At 49.6% G+C, this 16574-nt stretch overlaps 4 protein-coding genes across 4 annotated transcripts; 2 read left to right on the top strand and 2 right to left on the bottom strand.

Moving 5' to 3' along the window:
- Positions 1 to 227: 227 nt before the first annotated feature.
- On the top strand, positions 228 to 1832 carry EURHEDRAFT_414969 (GDP-Man:Man(1)GlcNAc(2)-PP-dolichol alpha-1,3-mannosyltransferase). Its single transcript, XM_040782569.1, has 2 exons — positions 228 to 1114; positions 1189 to 1832. The coding sequence occupies exons 1-2, from the start codon at positions 268 to 270 to the stop codon at positions 1794 to 1796; spliced, it is 1455 nt and encodes a 484-aa protein (XP_040636690.1). The 5' UTR covers positions 228 to 267; the 3' UTR covers positions 1797 to 1832.
- On the top strand, positions 1832 to 4471 carry EURHEDRAFT_414967 (uncharacterized protein). Its single transcript, XM_040782568.1, has 2 exons — positions 1832 to 4225; positions 4285 to 4471. Exons 1-2 carry the CDS (start codon positions 1979 to 1981, stop codon positions 4393 to 4395), a joined length of 2358 nt encoding a protein of 785 aa, XP_040636689.1. The 5' UTR covers positions 1832 to 1978; the 3' UTR covers positions 4396 to 4471.
- On the bottom strand, positions 4377 to 6725 carry EURHEDRAFT_414966 (MFS transporter). Its single transcript, XM_040782567.1, has 3 exons — positions 6483 to 6725; positions 6152 to 6407; positions 4377 to 6097 (listed from the first exon to the last, which is right to left on the bottom strand). Exons 2-3 carry the CDS (start codon positions 6391 to 6393, stop codon positions 4507 to 4509), a joined length of 1833 nt encoding a protein of 610 aa, XP_040636688.1. The 5' UTR covers positions 6394 to 6407; positions 6483 to 6725; the 3' UTR covers positions 4377 to 4506.
- A 5564-nt stretch (positions 6726 to 12289) lies between these two features.
- EURHEDRAFT_461637 (inositol polyphosphate kinase KCS1) lies at positions 12290 to 16472 on the bottom strand (the record flags this gene model as incomplete). Its single annotated transcript, XM_040784731.1, has 2 exons — positions 12290 to 14252; positions 14305 to 16472. 2 exons carry the CDS (start codon positions 16470 to 16472, stop codon positions 12290 to 12292), a joined length of 4131 nt encoding a protein of 1376 aa, XP_040636687.1.
- Positions 16473 to 16574: the final 102 nt, after the last annotated feature.

Genomic DNA, 16574 nt, shown 5'->3' with positions numbered 1-16574 from the left:
CATACTTTAGAACAGCAGAGAAAAAACACAAGGGAATTTAAAAAGATAAAAAAATAAGCCATGTTGATTATTTCTGAGGGATACATTCCTTGATCAGTTAGTGACATAGAGAACTAAAGAGTGAAGTTCATAATTCATACAGTGTAATCATCACATGACGCCCCAACCGCCGCGTGTCTCAAACCTATATCTATTAATTATCCCACCTCCTCCTCGTCACCACTACCACTCAACCTATCCCCAAAAACAATTCCTCAAAGCTACAAAATGCCACGCCAACCCCCCAATATAACAATAATCCACCCGGACCTCGGTATCGGCGGCGCAGAACGCCTCATCATCGACGTCGCCCTCGCCCTCCAATCCCGCGGCCACAAAGTCACCATCTACACCTCCCACCGCGACACGGGCCATTGCTTCGACGAGGCGCGCGATGGAACGCTCGACGTGCGCGTGCGCGGGGATACACTCTTTCCGGGGAGTGTGGCGGGGAGGGCGCATGTGCTTATGGCGGTGTTGAGGCAGGTGCATTTAACGATTTCTGTGCTGGGGGAGTTGGCTACGGCTAGCACGGCGGCGACAGTGAGTGGCAAGGAGGGAGAGGAGGTAGATGATGTGTTTATAATCGACCAACTCGCGGCATGTGCACCTATTCTTAAACTTCTGGGCGAGCATGCGACTCGCGGCAAACAGCGGATTTTATTCTATTGTCACTTTCCGGACCAATTACTCGCTCGTCGCGATGAGCGGAGTACACTCCTCCGTCTTGCGAAGGGAATATACCGGTATCCATTCGACTGGTTCGAGGGGTGGGCGATGAGCGCTGCGGATCGGGTTGTTGCGAATTCGCGGTTTACAAGGGGTGTTGTGGGAAGTGTTTTTGGGGGGAGTACGTTGGGAGATGTTAGTGTTGTTTATCCGTGTGTTGATACGGCGGCGAAGACAAAGGAGAAGGGGATTAAGGAGGGAGTGGAGGAGGGGGAGCTTTGGGGTGGGAAGAAGATTCTGTTGAGTATTAATCGGTTTGAGAGGAAGAAGGATATGGGGCTTGCGATAAGGGCGTATCATGGGCTTGGGGAGGAGAAGAGGAGGGGGACGAGGTTGGTTGTTGCTGGTGAGACCCCTTACCTTACTACTATTTGCGCATGCGCATGTGCGATGAGGATGCTAATGGGAGAGTAACGACAGGCGGCTACGACAACCGCGTCCAAGAAAACGTTCAATACCACAAAGAACTCGACACCCTCGCCACAGCCCTCGGCCTCCAAACCGCAACCTCGAAAACCGTCATTTCCGCGCTCTCCATCCCCGACTCCATCGACGTCCTCTTCCTCCTCTCCGTCCCCACCGCGTTCCGCGATACCCTCCTCTCCCAGGCGAAACTCCTGCTCTACACCCCCGTCAACGAACATTTTGGCATCGTCCCTGTTGAGGCTATGCATGCTGGTATTCCGGTGCTGGCGTCGAATACCGGTGGGCCATTGGAGACGATTGTCGAGGGAGAGACGGGGTGGTTGCGTGATGCGAATAAGGTTGATGACTGGACGAGTGTTATGGATAAGGCTCTTTACGGGTTAGATCAAGAGAAGACCCAGCGCATGGCTGTCGCCGGAAAGACAAGAGTTGAAGATGAATTCTCGCTAAGGGCGATGGGAGACCGACTCGAAGAGAACATTGGGGAAATGCTGCGGAGCGAGAGACGCCCGTTTAACGGATCGCAGCAGTTACTCATGCTGCTGAGTCTGTCGGGCGTGCTTCTCTCAGTTCTCGCATTCTGGGCTATCAAGACGATGTAGTTTCTTTTCCTTTTTTTTTTTTTTCTTTCTTTCTTTGACATTGTTATGAATACCCCTCTGTGTACAATATCGCTTCCAATCAAATATATAGAGCTCACGTGACTCCGCGTCAGGACGCGTTCCAAGCTTCATGAGTAGATTCAGTGTCTATTCAACTCACCACTCCTCATACAAAGAAAAGAATGCCAGATGTTATCGACCTCATCTCCTCAACACCCCCAGCACCAGCCGAGAAACCAAAACCACGGTCCCGAGCACTACCACCAGTGTTCGTTTCCAGCCCGCCGTTCTCTGCTACCACAACGAATACCAGAGCACCTCGACCAGTTCCTCCGCCATTTACGTTCTCTGATGATGCCGATGATTTCTCCTCCCCGTTCACAAGCGCACGCGATACGCTAGATGATAAAAATTCGAGCAAGAGACGGCGTGTTAGCGATGAGTTCGATTTTAATGTACCACCGTCAGGCCAGCAGCGCCGGTCTGGATCTCCAAATACCAACTTGAATCTGAATACGAGAGAGTCGAATCCATTTCAGTTCTCAGATGAGTTAGGAATACCTTCGTCCATTGGACCGATGACAAGGTCTAAATCGCCGAACCCGAACCCGAATAGGAATACGAATCCGTTTCAGTTTTCTGATGAGCTGGGAATACCCTCATCAGCGGGCAGGAAATCACCATCTAAATCACCGAATCCGCGCGCGAGGAGCAATCCGTTTCAGCTCTCTGATGAGTTGGGGATACCCTCGTCAATCGGGCCGATGACGATATCAAAATCACCGAATCGGGATCTGAATACGAGGGATTCGAATCCGTTCAAGTTCTCGGATGATTTTGATGAGTTTGGGTTACCGCCTGCGCCGGAGATGGAGTCAATAGGTAGTCCTGTGACGAGGGTTACGGACGGGGACAAGGATAAGGGCTTAGGGGTGGGGATGGGGTCGAGGTGGGCAGTTGATTCGGATCCGATTGTTTTTACGTCTTCTGCTCGGAAGCCGCGGGGAACTGGGGTAGAGAAGACGGCTGTTCAGCGGAGGGAGAATACGATTACGATTGACAGTGACGATTACAATGGACACGATACTAGGAATTGCCAGGATAAAGGCAAAGGCAGAAGAGGTGACGAGATAGAAGACTTCAGTGACCAGCTCTTCAGTCGGATGTCGGATATGGACGAGTTGATGGAGATGGCTGAACGGCCGAAACCCACTGCTTCATTTTCAAATCGGACGGCGAGTTTACTGGCTAACCTTGGGAGGAAGACCGACAGCGCAAGTGCGACGACGAAAAAGACCACGGCTCGCTCGCGGAAGGGGGAAACAACTACTGTGGGGGAGGAAGTGGATATAGATGTCGAGGACTTCGAACCACCACAACCCAAACGAAGAACAACTACCAAACCGACACAAGACAAAGAAGGCAAAGCGCGCTCCCGCGAAGCAAATAAAGCAGCACGTGAACGCGAGCGCGAGGCTGAAAAAGAACGCAAAGCCAAGACCAAAGAAGAAAAGGCTAAAGAAAAGCAGTTGGCTGCGGACCTGGCGCAGGTCAACAAATCCAAGGTTGACAAGAAGGAATCAACACCCGAGATGATTATCGATTTTGATAAGTCATTGGAAGGATCTAATGTGGGAAATCAGGCAGTAGAATTCATGAACCGGCTAGGTGTCGAATATACGTTCATCGAGGGCTCGACTCGAGGCCTTGTCAAATGGCGACGGAAAGTTCAAGCGACATACAACGAAACCCTAGGATACTGGGAACCATGTCCACTCCGCATCGAACCAGAAAAACACGTCTTATGCCTCCTAACAGCCCATGAATTCGTGTCCATGGTAACAGCCCCCGAAAACTCCCCCACCGCTTTACAAAAGCACGTCCTGCATCTCAAACAAACCCACACCGACGCCAAACCAATCTACCTCCTCGAAGGCCTAGCAGCCTTCATGCGCAAGAACCAAAGCGCCCGCAACCGCGCCTACCAAGCCGAAGTCCGCCGCCAACTCGACCCCTCCACTGCCACATCCACTTCTCGCCGCAAAAACCGACCCGAGCTACCGTTAGTATCCGACGACACCATTGAAGACGCCCTCCTCTCCCTACAAATCCACCACAACGCCCTAATCCACCACACCACCGCATCTCCTGAATCAGCCGAATGGCTAAAAACCTTCACAGAACATATATCCACGGTTCCCTACCGTCTCGAACTCATGCGGGGCAATGACTCTGCGTTCTGTATGGATGTCGGGCAGGTCAAGACGGGGGAAGATAAGAGGGATACGTTTGTGAAGATGTTGCAGGAGGTTAATCGGGTGACTGCGAGTATGGCGTATGGGGTTGTGGAGAGGTATCCGAGTGTGAGCGATTTGGTTGGAGGTTTCAAGGATAAGGATGGGGGGGTTGGGTTGTTGGAGGATGTTAAGGTTTGTTTTCACCCCTTTGGCCTTTGGATGCAGATGAGTGGATTGGACTAATAATGTAGAAATCGGCGAATAAAAACGGTGCTCTGACGGATTCGAGGATTGGACCGGCGGTTAGTAGGCGGTTGTATAAGGTGTTTATGGGGCTTGACCCGGCTTCTACTGAGATATAACATGGCACATATTTAATGAATGATAAAATATCCAATGCAATATTCAATACTACCCGCAATGCAAAACAGTCTGGCGTGTATATACCAATCTTGAACCCTGAATATCCAAAACTAAACAGAGACCCCCCTCCTCCTCCAAACCCTCCACGCAACACTCCAAACCACAACGGCAATACTAACACTAATCGTACACCCCACAGCCCAGAACCCAAAGCACCTCCACCCATGACACTGTCCATCCTCACTCCCACTACGGTTGATAGCATCCTGATACGCACCCGAGTACACAACACCCCAAACCGCTGCCCCGCCCGCAGGAACCATAGCAACAATACCCCAGTTCGTGCCGAAGTTCTCGACACCCCAAACGACGGAGATGATGATGGGAACGAGCGAGAAGGAGCTGCCATAGCCGAGGCCGATGAGGGCGGTTGTTATGTGGGATAGGGATGGGTGGGCGATTATTAAGGGAGAGGCGAGGAGAAGGTAGCCTAGGGCTAGGAGGATGGCGGAGGGGAGGAGAAAGGTCATTCGGGAGAAGGTAGGGCGGTTCTCTTTGGGGGATGCAGGGAGAGTTGAGGGTCGGGCGGCGCCGTCTTCGGGGTTGGTTGGGAAAAGGTGGGTTGCTTTAGGGGCGAAGAAGTCGGTTAGGGAGCCAGTTAGGAGGCGGGCGATTGTTGAGGTCAGGGCTACTGTTGTGACGTGTGTTGATGGTAGACCTGCCGGAGGAGGGGCGTTGGGAGGGTATGATGGCGGTGTTAATGTTTGGGTGATGGTGCCCAGGTTGTTGATGTAAGCTTCTCCCGGGCCAGTCACCAAGAAGAAGCCCAGAGCAAGCCACCACATCGTTTGATCTTTGAGAAACAACCTCGTCTCATAATTCAGTAGCCAGTTTTTCTTCTTCCGTTCTTCTTCCTCGTGCTCCTTCTCGCGCCTTCTTTCCTCTCGCTCTTCATCCGACATCGTCAACGACTGTCGCTCCTCATCAGCGCCGTCTGTAGAAGCAAATGTGCCATACGAAGCCTGGACTTCTTCTCTCGTCTGGAAGAATCCACCTTCTTGCCCTAAAATGCCACTGCGCTCTAGCTCCTCGACTGTTTCATCGATATACTTTTCCTCCTCGTCATCGACGATCCGTAGTCCAAACGTGCCAATGACCCCAATACAAAGCAGCAATAGTGCTAAGAATAAAAAGTACCGGAAGACATCGACGTCTCCCCGACTCCCATCTTCACGCGGTTCATACAACAGGTACGTTCCCACCTGGCTTTGCCACATACCACTCAGGCCAAATCCTGCAATCGGGACAGCAAGCATGATCCCCTTGTGTTTGCCGCGGCCAAAGTTCTTTGCGCATGTCGTCACAGCAGCAAGGTACAAACAGCTCGTAGCTGTTCCAATAGCAATAAATGCCACAATCATCACCCAGAAAGGCCAGCCGTCCCCACCTGCATCTGGAGGAGGGCCACTCTGATATGTAAATGCAGCCAGCAGGTAGCCAGCGCAGAACACTATACCGGCGAACAGGGACAACGGCGATGGCGAGTATCGATCACAGAGATATCCAAATAACGGCACGGGGAGGTACATGGAAACCTCCGCGGCAATTGAGACGGCATTAATGCGTAGCTGGGTATAATGAAGACGCGTGAGGAGTAACGGACCGTAGAGAGAAAACGCCGTGATACTACCAGCCCCGAGACTAGTCAAGTCAGCACCCATCTAGATTTCAACGACAATCACAAGGAATTCTCACCAACTTATAACACCCCAGGCAAAGCTAGCCACCCGAACCACCTCTCTCGCAATCTTCTGTCTATCCCGCTCGACAATCTCCTCGACCACGTTGTTCAGAAGTCCATCGTTGCTATCCCAAGTGCTTTGTGACAATCGAGATCTCGTTTCTTCCTCTCCACCGGAATCTGTATCATCACGAAGTAGGGAACGATTTGCATCGAAGTCCCGTTTATCAACTACCTGGGCATTGGAACCTGGCATTATTCCTTGCCTCCCTATGCAATGGTTCGGTGGTTAGGTTCGGAGAGACAGCGTAAAGGCCAGGAAGTGGGACACAAGACAACGGTTACCCTCGAATATAAGGCAATCTAACTAGCCCGGCGCTATATTTATAACCGAGTCCGTCGGTTATCAATGGAATGGTGATTATCAGCCTGACCAACTCAGTTGACCGCAGGTCTGTGGATCTCCCTAGTCACGGGACGATTTAAAACAGGACCATTCTGTGAACGCAAGGGAGGATGAGTATATAAGTCAGTAGTGAGTATAATTGAACTGTCTCGCCCCAGGAAACGAATTAACCAAGAAGAAAGGAGTGTGGTCAATGGTCGATACTATCCCCGGACGTGATACGGAGATACGCTTATCGCAGCACGTGATTCTTATCTCACATGACATCACCCTATTTACAGTCCTCTCCCTGCCCCTGGGGCAAACTCTTTCTCATATTCCACAATCAGTACTCTATACGACATTACAGAGACAGGGATACCAATATAATGGCATTGGGAAGGAGAAAGAACCGGCTCGCTCTGTACTTCCAGAGAAGCCATGTACATCCGATCTTCAATACGAAGCCGGAGTGGGTGCTCCTAGAAACAATCCAACAAAAAAGAAATGCATCATCCAGCAGATAGAGGGAAACACTCGCCTCGGTTTAGTGCTTCCTTTGACACCTCATCATAATACAAAGAGCGCCTATATCCAGCCCGGGTCCAATAGTTATCGGCTCATCATTGGTATTCGTTCTCATGGCATATTTGCACCATGTCCTGCTATTTGCATCACATGGTGTTGGTAATTCTGCCTTCGTTGCTTGCATATCCGTGGTATGCAGTACCTTGTTGTAGAACTTGGTTTGTACTGCCACATCCATCTCCATATACATGTATTTGGTATCTCAGATGTTTTGTCACGGACAGTGTCAGAGTGCGCCGCTTTCGGCCTGTATTGTACAGCCGGGCATGCTTGATGGCGTTGGGCCCATGCAACTAGTGGGTTACCCTTCGGCGTATTCTGGCATTTTTGGGATGAAGCTTCATGGAGAAATCATCGAGCTTGCGGTTTATCACTTCGTGCCAGTCGTCCACGTCGCTCGCCAAGAAATGGACAAACTTAGGTCAGAGGACCACTGAGGCATCTCCACCACGCTTCAGTGACACGAATGAATTCATACAATGGGGGAATGCATTGGAAATGGGGGGCGGGGGCAAGCGAGTATATGGTATGCGGATATTCCAAGCACAACGCACGCCTCGGTTCAGCTTGAAATCGAATTTGGTGATTCTTTAAATGGATGGACAACATGCGATTGGATCAAGCAGACGAAATAGTTAACTAGCGCGAAATCAATTATCTACGCTCGCATTAATTAGGTTGTCCAATGAGCTCTTACATATTAAGCGTCTTGTTCAACTTAGTTCAACCCTTAATATTTGCCATTATGTCTAGTTGCCGATATGGATACAGTGCCAAATCAAGCACGCCACTTGGCCATCTGGTTTAGGATAGACTATAGTTTTCAGTTCCCTTCTGCCGTTGCTGCTTTCTATTTACTTACTATAGCCCAAATAATGGACAAGAACAGATTCTGTGGCAAGTGACACTCAATCTGGAACTCAGCCCTAACCCGAATATATTTCGCCAGCATCCGTCAATTTCCCGGTGCCTAAATACGGTCACATATCTCAGGGGATTTTTCGCATCTTGATGAACTTGGCTATTGTGCATACCTTGTTTTCTGTTTGGGACGTAAGAGTTATGTAGGGTAGGTACCTAAGCAGATAGCTCGACCCCCTCGATATTTTCAATGATTTGTCATTTGCAGTATGCCACGGCGGTGTTGTTGTTATTTACTATCTCTGATACAGAGCCTAGACCACTAATTCTCTTAAATGGAATTGCATTCCACTTTATGAATGGATTAGAGTCAGTACTTCTGGGGTATGTGGTCGATATTGAATGTTCCCGTCGCCACATCGTCCGACATGGTCGACTAAATTATTAATTCCAGAGCAAATTGAATGTCATATGCACCCGAATAGCAGAACAAAAAGCTGATATGGGATCATCTCTTGGACTCTGTATCTGTGAACGCATAGAAACCTTGCTTGTTAAGGTGGGTAACGGCGATTTGGAGTCTGACGCTAGTATTCCAGCGCATGCCAGTCATTCTGAAAATATAAACACCGGATTATTCTCAGGTCCTCGTTAACCAAGTCGCACGCCATCTGGACGCCCAAGCTGATGGCATCAGATCTGAAGCTTGATATTGTCGTGGGGTAAGCAACTCGTATCATCGAGACAAGCATTTTATACTCGTTCATATATCTCGCAAGTTGGCTTCAACTCCTCAGCATCTGTTCAACACAGTACGCACTTTCACGCGGACGAAGGTTGGGGTTAACGTGGTATGTTCATTGTGAGTTGAGTAAACACAACAAACGATTTGTCCAGATTCGTCCGCATGTTCACCCAAATTGACTGGTGGAGCTTTCTATCTGTCAATATACACAGAAAGCTTGCATTCGCTTCCTTTGATTTCGTTTTCCAAGAGCCTCGGCAATTTCCCGTCCCTTGACAGACCCCACTCACTCCCTGGGGAAATCAGATCCATAGCACGGCGAGTACTCTCAAACCGTACTGTTCGCGTTGCAGGGTCATGTAGTTCATCTCCATATAGGACAACACCTGGTCACCAGGACCACCACCAACACGAACCTTCGACTCCTCATAGCTCAGTACCGATGTGCCCGAAAGTCCCACTCCAGTAGAGTGCTGATTGCGGATCATCCATAGGCGTTTCGCAACAATTCAAGAAATCCGTTGTGACCTGAGGAAGTCACTTCTTCAGTAGCTTGATAAATATAGAATCGTTATGTCATTTATGTGCGCATTGATACAGCAAAGCTAGTCAAAGAATTTGCTGGCCTTGCTCCAGGACTTCCTCCAAAAAACGCCCCCAGCATGGCCATTCCATCTGGTTGGCTTATTCTCCCCGTTTTTTGTTGAGGGATGGGGGTTAAAAGGGCCATTATGGGGTTCCATGGAACTTTAATGTTGGTGGTGTCCATTAAACCTTTATCGGTTCGTCACGCCACTTTAATTTGAGTATCAGGATGTAAATTGCTTGGACTTTGGTAAAAGCGCTTTCCTTCCGTAGCAGGGGATATCACGAGTAGGTACTTCGAGGATATAAGTGTGAGAGTAGGAGTGTTAGGTTTTTAGATGTCGGTAAAAGGCCAGTAAAGAAGTAGAAAACAGGCATCAACTATTTACTATGTTCGTGTGGTAGATTTAAAGACAGAATTCCTGTTTCAAGCAATGTAACGTGACCCACATGCGAATGTCACACACGGGCGAATGTCACACGAAATTGCTCTGACGCGACTTCTGACTTCTATCACAAATATCACCACAACCAAATATGCGTCAGAAAAATGATGAAAGCCAAGTAATATTGGCCCTTCAAGCTATACAAAATGACAAAAAGCTGAGCGCTCGAGCAGCTGGAAAGATCTATCACGTGGATCATGAGAAGCTTAGTCGCCGCCGGCGTGGCATGCAATCACGATGCAATATATCAGCCAATTCACAAAGACTCACTGATTTAGAGGAATCAACGATTGTTGAACACATACTTGATCTAGATTCCAAAGGGTTTCCTCCTCGGTTGTCTGGTGTGGAAGATATGGCCAACTGATTACTTGCAACATGCAACATGGGATGTGTTGGTGTAAACTGGGCCAGCACCTTTGTTAAACAGCACCCAGAGCTCACAACTCGTTTTAGTCGGAAATATGACTATCAGAGAGCTTTATGTGAAGATCCAGAGGCTATCCATCGTTGGTTCATGCTTGTTCAAAACATAATCGCGAAGTACGGCATCCAGGAAGCAGATATCTATAACTTTGATGAAACTGGGTTTCAGATGGGAGTGATCTCAACTACAATGGTTGTCACAAGCTCCGAACGACATGGAAAGGCAAAAATAAAACAGCCGGGCAATCGTGAATGGGTCACGGTGATCCAGGGAGTTAATACTCATGGCTGGGCGATCCCGCCATACATCATTGTCAAGGGTCAATATCACCTTCTTTCTTGGTATCAGAATAGCCAACTACCAATGGATTGGGTTATCGGTACATCCGAAAACAGTTGGATAACAAATGAACTTGGCTTGGAATGGATTAAGCACTTTGATGAATATACAAAAGCCCGAACAATTGGTTGTTACTGTCTCCTGATTCTTGATGGCCATGCAAGTCACCACTCAACTGACTTTGAGCTTTATTGCAAAGATAATAAGATTATTACACTTTGCATGCCTGCGCATTCATCCCATATCCTCCAGCCTCTTGATGTTGGATACTTTAGTCCCTTGAAGATTGCTTATGGTAAGCATATTGAAGGGCTTATGCGGGCGCGTGTCACCCATATCACTAAAGAAGATTTCTTTCCTGCATTTTACACCGCATACCAAGCCACCATGACAGAAAAAAATATCAAAGGTGGCTTTCAAGGGGCTGGCCTTATCCGTTTTGACCCTGAAAGGGTAATATCTAAGCTTGATGTCCAATTTAAAATGCCAACACCGTCGAATTCGCGGCCGACTAGTTCCCATAGCTGGGTTTCTAAAACACCAAATAACCCAATTGAGGCGTCATCCCAGACAAACCTTATCAAAAACCGAATCTCTCGTCACCAAGATAGCTCTCCATCATCAATTCTGAATGCTGTTGACATCCTCGCGAAAGGCACAACGAAGATAATGCATAAGATGGATTTGATGGAAGCAGAGATTTGTGAACTTCAGGCGGCAAATGAGGCCCTTAGCAAACACCGGAGGGCTAAAAAAACACATCTAAGGAAAGGAGGGTCACTTTCTATACAGGAAGCTCAAGAATTAGGGGATCAAATGGAGGTTGAGGTACAACTGAAGGAGGAAACATGCAATGGGGCTGGTCAGCAACTGCGGACCGAGACACGCGCACAGCACTGTGGCAATTGCAGAAAAGCTGGACACAATGCATGTTCCTGTCAGATAATAGTAGAGATGTCTGAGGAAGGCGATTCTGGGTAATTTTAATGGAATTTATGTGCGTTGGTGGAAATATTGGGGTTAAAGTCGCGGCGGAGCGATTTCGTGTGACATTCGCCCGTGTGTGACATTCGCATGTGGGTCACGTTATATCTTTCAGAATGGCAATTGTCCTGCCGATATAGTACACTACAAGACTATGTGACTAGAAAACGCAAAATCCCAATAAAAGTGTCCGATTAGGAAATCTAAGACGCCAACCGATTATGTACACAAAGTGAACCGCTCCAGATACCACCCATGCTTTGCGAACTGCAGAAACGAATCCAGGGAACCCCCCGGTGGTATAAGTAATAACACAAGTCCGAGAAGGAAGAATAGGAATAGAAAATGAAACACGAACACATGCAACGAATGGGAATCGCTCCCCAAGACTCTGTTCTAACAATGCATCCAGGCATGAATAGACGCAAAAGGCCCAGGGCTGAACAAGGCGCCATGTATCATCATTATCGTATTGCTTGCCAACTCCCCCATGCCAATCATAACTGTGTCGTTGACATCATGGAACGTGCGAGAGAAACAAAATTATAGAAGCGCAATGCGTATCTTAACAAAACCAAAAACAAACACGAACAAACAAAACCCGAGCCCTTGCCATGCAAATGTCGACGCCATTTCCCTTGGTATCCATATGAGCATAATTGAAGACATGATGCCAACTCCTAACTCAGAAGATGAAGGAACAAGCGGGGGTAAAGAAAAACTGAAACCGAAAATAAAACGAAAAATGAAAAAGAAAACAAAGAGAGATAAAATAGAAAAGAAAAGGTCGTATCAAAGACTGACTTCACCGGGGTCGTTATCCATCATCTCATCCCAGCCCCGGTCAGAAATATCGTCATGATTCGTGACCCGAGTACCAAGAGCAATGGCCTCATTTTCGCCCCGTTCCAAATAGTCGTCCTGAGTGATCTCTTTCAGGATACGTCGAAAATACGTTTTGAGTGAGCGCAGACCACGCAAATAACCACGGTCAATATCATAGGGATGCTGAGGTGGACATCGAGCACTTGGAGGCAATTCGTCTTCGCCAGTCACGCAGTTGGCAAAGTCGACAATCTTGAGATGAACGTCCAAGTTGTTATGCCCATCATCCGAAGCATGACGTTGCAAACCAGGTCGTTTGTTTTCGAATTGATGCTGAGGACCTTGAGCATGAGGAACCGTGTCAGATGGGTTCAGTTCTCCATCATACAGAATCAGCAGGCTGCTAGCGTACAGGCGATAGCTTTTCAGTTTGCGAATGATGTTCTCCAGTTTCGAAAGCTTCTCCAGAATAATCGGAATTTTCTTGGCCACACTTCCGTGGCTGATACCATCGTAGAGGAAACGGGTTAGAGCATCCTGGAATTCGCGACCGGACCTAAGATCGCGTCCGAAATACTTGTCTTCGAAAGTATAGTCCTGTTTCTTGACATTCCAGGTCTGCATGCCACAGAGTCGCACTCCCAGCTGTTGAGAAGTCGTAGTCTGACACTTTCGCCGTTGTGACTTCTGCTTCTTCTCATCGGCTTCCATCCCGTATTGACGTGTTCCCATTTTCAGATCCAGCACGCAAGGTTTGTTCATTCCGGCAGTGAGATCCTCAAGCAGCAAAAAGTATTGGACTCTTTCATCCTTCATGGTTTGTGCTTCCTTCGGATTGGTAGGAAGGTAAAAACGGCCATCTTCTTTCATTTGAGGGGGGAGAGGAGGCTTTGGTGGTGGTTCTGAGATTGCTGGGGGTGCATGATGCACATTACCACCAAGGAGAGGAGCCTCTGGTGCACTTGGGGCGGACGGCTTGGCCGCAGGGCGATCCGACGCCATTGGAGCATCGCCTTCCATGGCAAAAATTTCATCCTCTTGATCTCCACCGTAGCCATCATCGTCGAAAAACACGAGATCACCGGGCTTGCTGTCCAAGCTGCCTCGTCTTTGCAGACCACTTCCCGAATGCCGCCGCCGCACCTGTCGGTGTCTGTTCAGAGAACTGGTGCGTGGCTGTCCCTCTTCTGCTCGGATCTGCTCGATACGGTTTTGGGTCGCATCCAATGCGGTTGAGGCCGATGATGACAGCCCTGGGCCCTCATCGGATTTGGTCGCAATGTCGATCGCATCCGAGCGTTGAGGCTCATTAGATTCCGATGCGATACGACGGCTACTCGCAGTGTGATCCTCCGAAAGATTAGCTCTTCGACGGCCACTGTCTGAGGTCGTTCTAGGCATGACCAAGCGACCTCGGGGATGTCGTCGATGGTGATGGATGGCAGGAGGGCTGAAGACTTCTCGAAGAACCTGCTCCTGCAATTTCCGGTTAACAGTAGTTGCACCCCAGCTGATATTGGGCCGTTTCGAGATCGACGTCTCAGGAGGCTTTTGCTCTTCAATGCTTGCCTTCAACGGCAGACGGCTCCGCAATTCATTGTCAATGGGGAAACGGTGTTTAGAGGAGAGTGTGGTCGCGTCCGCAGTTCGAGGTCTCTGGTGATGACGGGAGAAGAGGTCGACTGGGATGATGTGACGATTATTCTCGAGAATCACTTTCGGTGTTACGCCGGGCGCTTGTTTCTGGCTGTGGCTGAAGATTCGCTGCGGCTCCCCAGTTTCCTGGGACTGCGCATCATTTATGACTGTTTGCTTAGCAGGTTGCTCATCCTTGGCGGTTTCGTTATCCGTATACTCGGGTTGGCCCCCAGGACGCGACTTGTGACGTTTGGAACCTTTGGAAAAAGTGACATTCAAGACCCCAATGTATCTGTCAAATGATTAGTACATTAAAGACACAAAAAATTAAAAATGTTACGAACCTTGGAAGAAACATTAGCATCTCTGGATGCCTGCGCTCGATGCGTTCGTAAAACTCATTTTCCCTGTTATTCAGTTGCTTGCATACAGCACGCCTGGAGAAACGGAACACCGTCGTATGCCCACCAACTTGATGCCGATAAGGCTTCAATTCGACTGCACCCACCGGAGCGGCCTTGCCATGTTTACGTCCATGCCGCAAATACCGGTTTCGCTGGGTGGGAGTTGCGGTGGGCGTTATATCAGCAGCGGCATCATCTTCCGTGACGCTCGACTCCTCATGGGTTGATAATCCACTTTCGTCTTCAGAAGCAAGCTCGGATTCACAAGTGGAGTAGTCATTGCTGCGTTCGGGGATAGTAGTCAAAGCTTTGTCATTTATCTCTTCTTCTAGAGGGGCTTGTAGATCTTGTAGATCGCCATGCAAGATTCTACTGTCATTTTTGGAGCGGAGAGAGATATCGACATGGTTCACCTCCTGATCACCCGGAAGAACATCATGGCCCTTGCCCGGCAGCAGGATTGGACCAGCGTCAGGTGTTGATACTTCAAAATGTTTGAGACTATCCTGACCATCCGCATGAGCTTTGTACGGGTCAACTTCGTCCGACACTGTCACGCGCTCATGGGGAAAGTACAAAGCAGACGAAATCTGTTCTTTTTCTTCCTCCTCATCTTCATACTGAGAGCCACGACGTTGGGCCCTAAGCGTATCAGGTGAAGCTGCCTCGTCCCCTGAGGCCGGCTCCCGAGCATACTCTCGACTGCTTTCTGTGCACTGGGTCGGGATGCTCTTAGAGAATGAGGAACCCCGTGCACCACCGGGGGTCAAATGAAAGTTTCGGATTTCCTCCAGTAAGCTGCGAGGCAACGCTTTGTATTGATACTTGACCAGGTCATCCGTCTGGGGCTGGGAATGGCTGTCGGCCCGCGACGAAGGTTCAATGGTCATTGGTGCATCAGCAACAAATGACGGATGGGACAGACTCTTGGAGCTCCTTCGCTTGGCGGCTTTTTCGGATGGCCATGCCCCAGAGCCGGGAGGGGACTCCAACGCGACCTCGTCCGACATCACCCACGGCTCCTCGGTTTTCCGACCACGATCCTGGTTCCTCTTCCGGTCTGGTGAGGTTGTGGTATTCTCTTTGAACAAGCCCAGATAATGGCTGGACTTGCGACTGCGCACATGCGATGCAGGTTCCGCATTTGCCAAGTTCGCCTCAATTGAGTGTTCCACCATACCACGCCGGCCCCGACTCGAACTCCGCTTAACCTTATTTTGCACCTCGTCACGACCATCCCACGGAAAATCCCGCGGGTCCCCACGCTCTTCCGGTACCTGAGTCGTGCCCAATGGCCCCGAAGATGGGGAGCTGATGGCGGAAGGCCGAACGGCAGGACGATCGACCGACCACGGATCCTCTGGAGGTGGGGCGGATTTGGTACCCGACTCATGGGATCGGGATTGCCGATTTTCTGGGATCGGAATGGACGATGCGAGCTCCGCTACGAGGTCGAGGTCATCGGAGTCCCGAGGCCGTTCCCCGTTACCAGTGGCGGACAACAAGGCAGCATGAGTGCTAACTGGTGGCGACAGGAAGGGCGGACGTAATTGAGAGGAGTGATAGGAACTTCTGTCAACGTCAACTTCCATGCGGGCGGCCTCGCCGCAACGAGGGCGAAGGGGAAGGACCTTGGAAGTGGAGGTGGGAACAGAAACTGAGACGGAAGATGGTACATGTTGCTGTATGAGCCTGGAGCTCACACCGGCCGGACGACTGTTGTCGTCATCGCGGGAAGGTAGAGAGGGCAAAGCTTGTGTTTCACTGTCAGAGGGCAAGTAATTGGTCGCAAAGATGCTATCTCGTTCCGAGAGCTGGGGGCTGCGGGAGCGATGAGGACGAGTGAGTCTCTCTAGCTCGGGAGGGTGCTTGGGATGTTTCTTTAGAGGAGCGGATGCGGATGCGGAGGAAGTGGGTAGAGACCATTGATAAGCAGACGGCGATTCAGCACGAGAGGGCGACGGGGCTTGTTCATCCTGATGTTGATTGTCTCCCTGTCGCAGCTGCTGGTGGCGACGAGCGAGGCAATCATGATGAGCAGCAGCCGCAGGTGTTACCAGGGGTTGATCAGACACGGTCTTCTTTTCGGCAGGCGGAGGGGTTGACATGGAGAGGACATTGGTTGGGAATTGCAGGATTGGAGAGTGAGTGATATTGGAGAGTGATAAATGGGGAGTGGATATATTAGAGGGATGTAAGTGACAGAATCA

This window comes from Aspergillus ruber (assembly GCF_000600275.1).
Source record: "Aspergillus ruber CBS 135680 unplaced genomic scaffold scaffold00024, whole genome shotgun sequence".
NCBI classification, from domain to species: Eukaryota; Fungi; Ascomycota; class Eurotiomycetes; order Eurotiales; family Aspergillaceae; genus Aspergillus; species Aspergillus ruber.
Note: the sequence above shows the minus strand (reverse complement) of the source record. Positions and strands in the feature narration are given on the sequence as shown.

Excerpts from the sequence above, each read along its gene's own strand:
- EURHEDRAFT_414969 (XM_040782569.1), top strand. The coding sequence starts at position 268 with ATGCCACGCCAACCCCCCAATATAACAATAATCCACCCGGACCTCGGT. Across the intron at positions 1,115-1,188 it reads GACGAGGTTGGTTGTTGCTG|GCGGCTACGACAACCGCGTC; the intron begins GTGAGACCCCTT and ends GAGTAACGACAG.
- EURHEDRAFT_414967 (XM_040782568.1), top strand. The coding sequence starts at position 1,979 with ATGCCAGATGTTATCGACCTCATCTCCTCAACACCCCCAGCACCAGCC. Across the intron at positions 4,226-4,284 it reads GGTTGTTGGAGGATGTTAAG|AAATCGGCGAATAAAAACGG; the intron begins GTTTGTTTTCAC and ends CTAATAATGTAG.
- EURHEDRAFT_414966 (XM_040782567.1), bottom strand. The coding sequence starts at position 6,393 with ATGCCAGGTTCCAATGCCCAGGTAGTTGATAAACGGGACTTCGATGCA. Across the intron at positions 6,098-6,151 it reads GCCTGGGGTGTTATAAGTTG|TCTCGGGGCTGGTAGTATCA; the intron begins GTGAGAATTCCT and ends TGACTTGACTAG.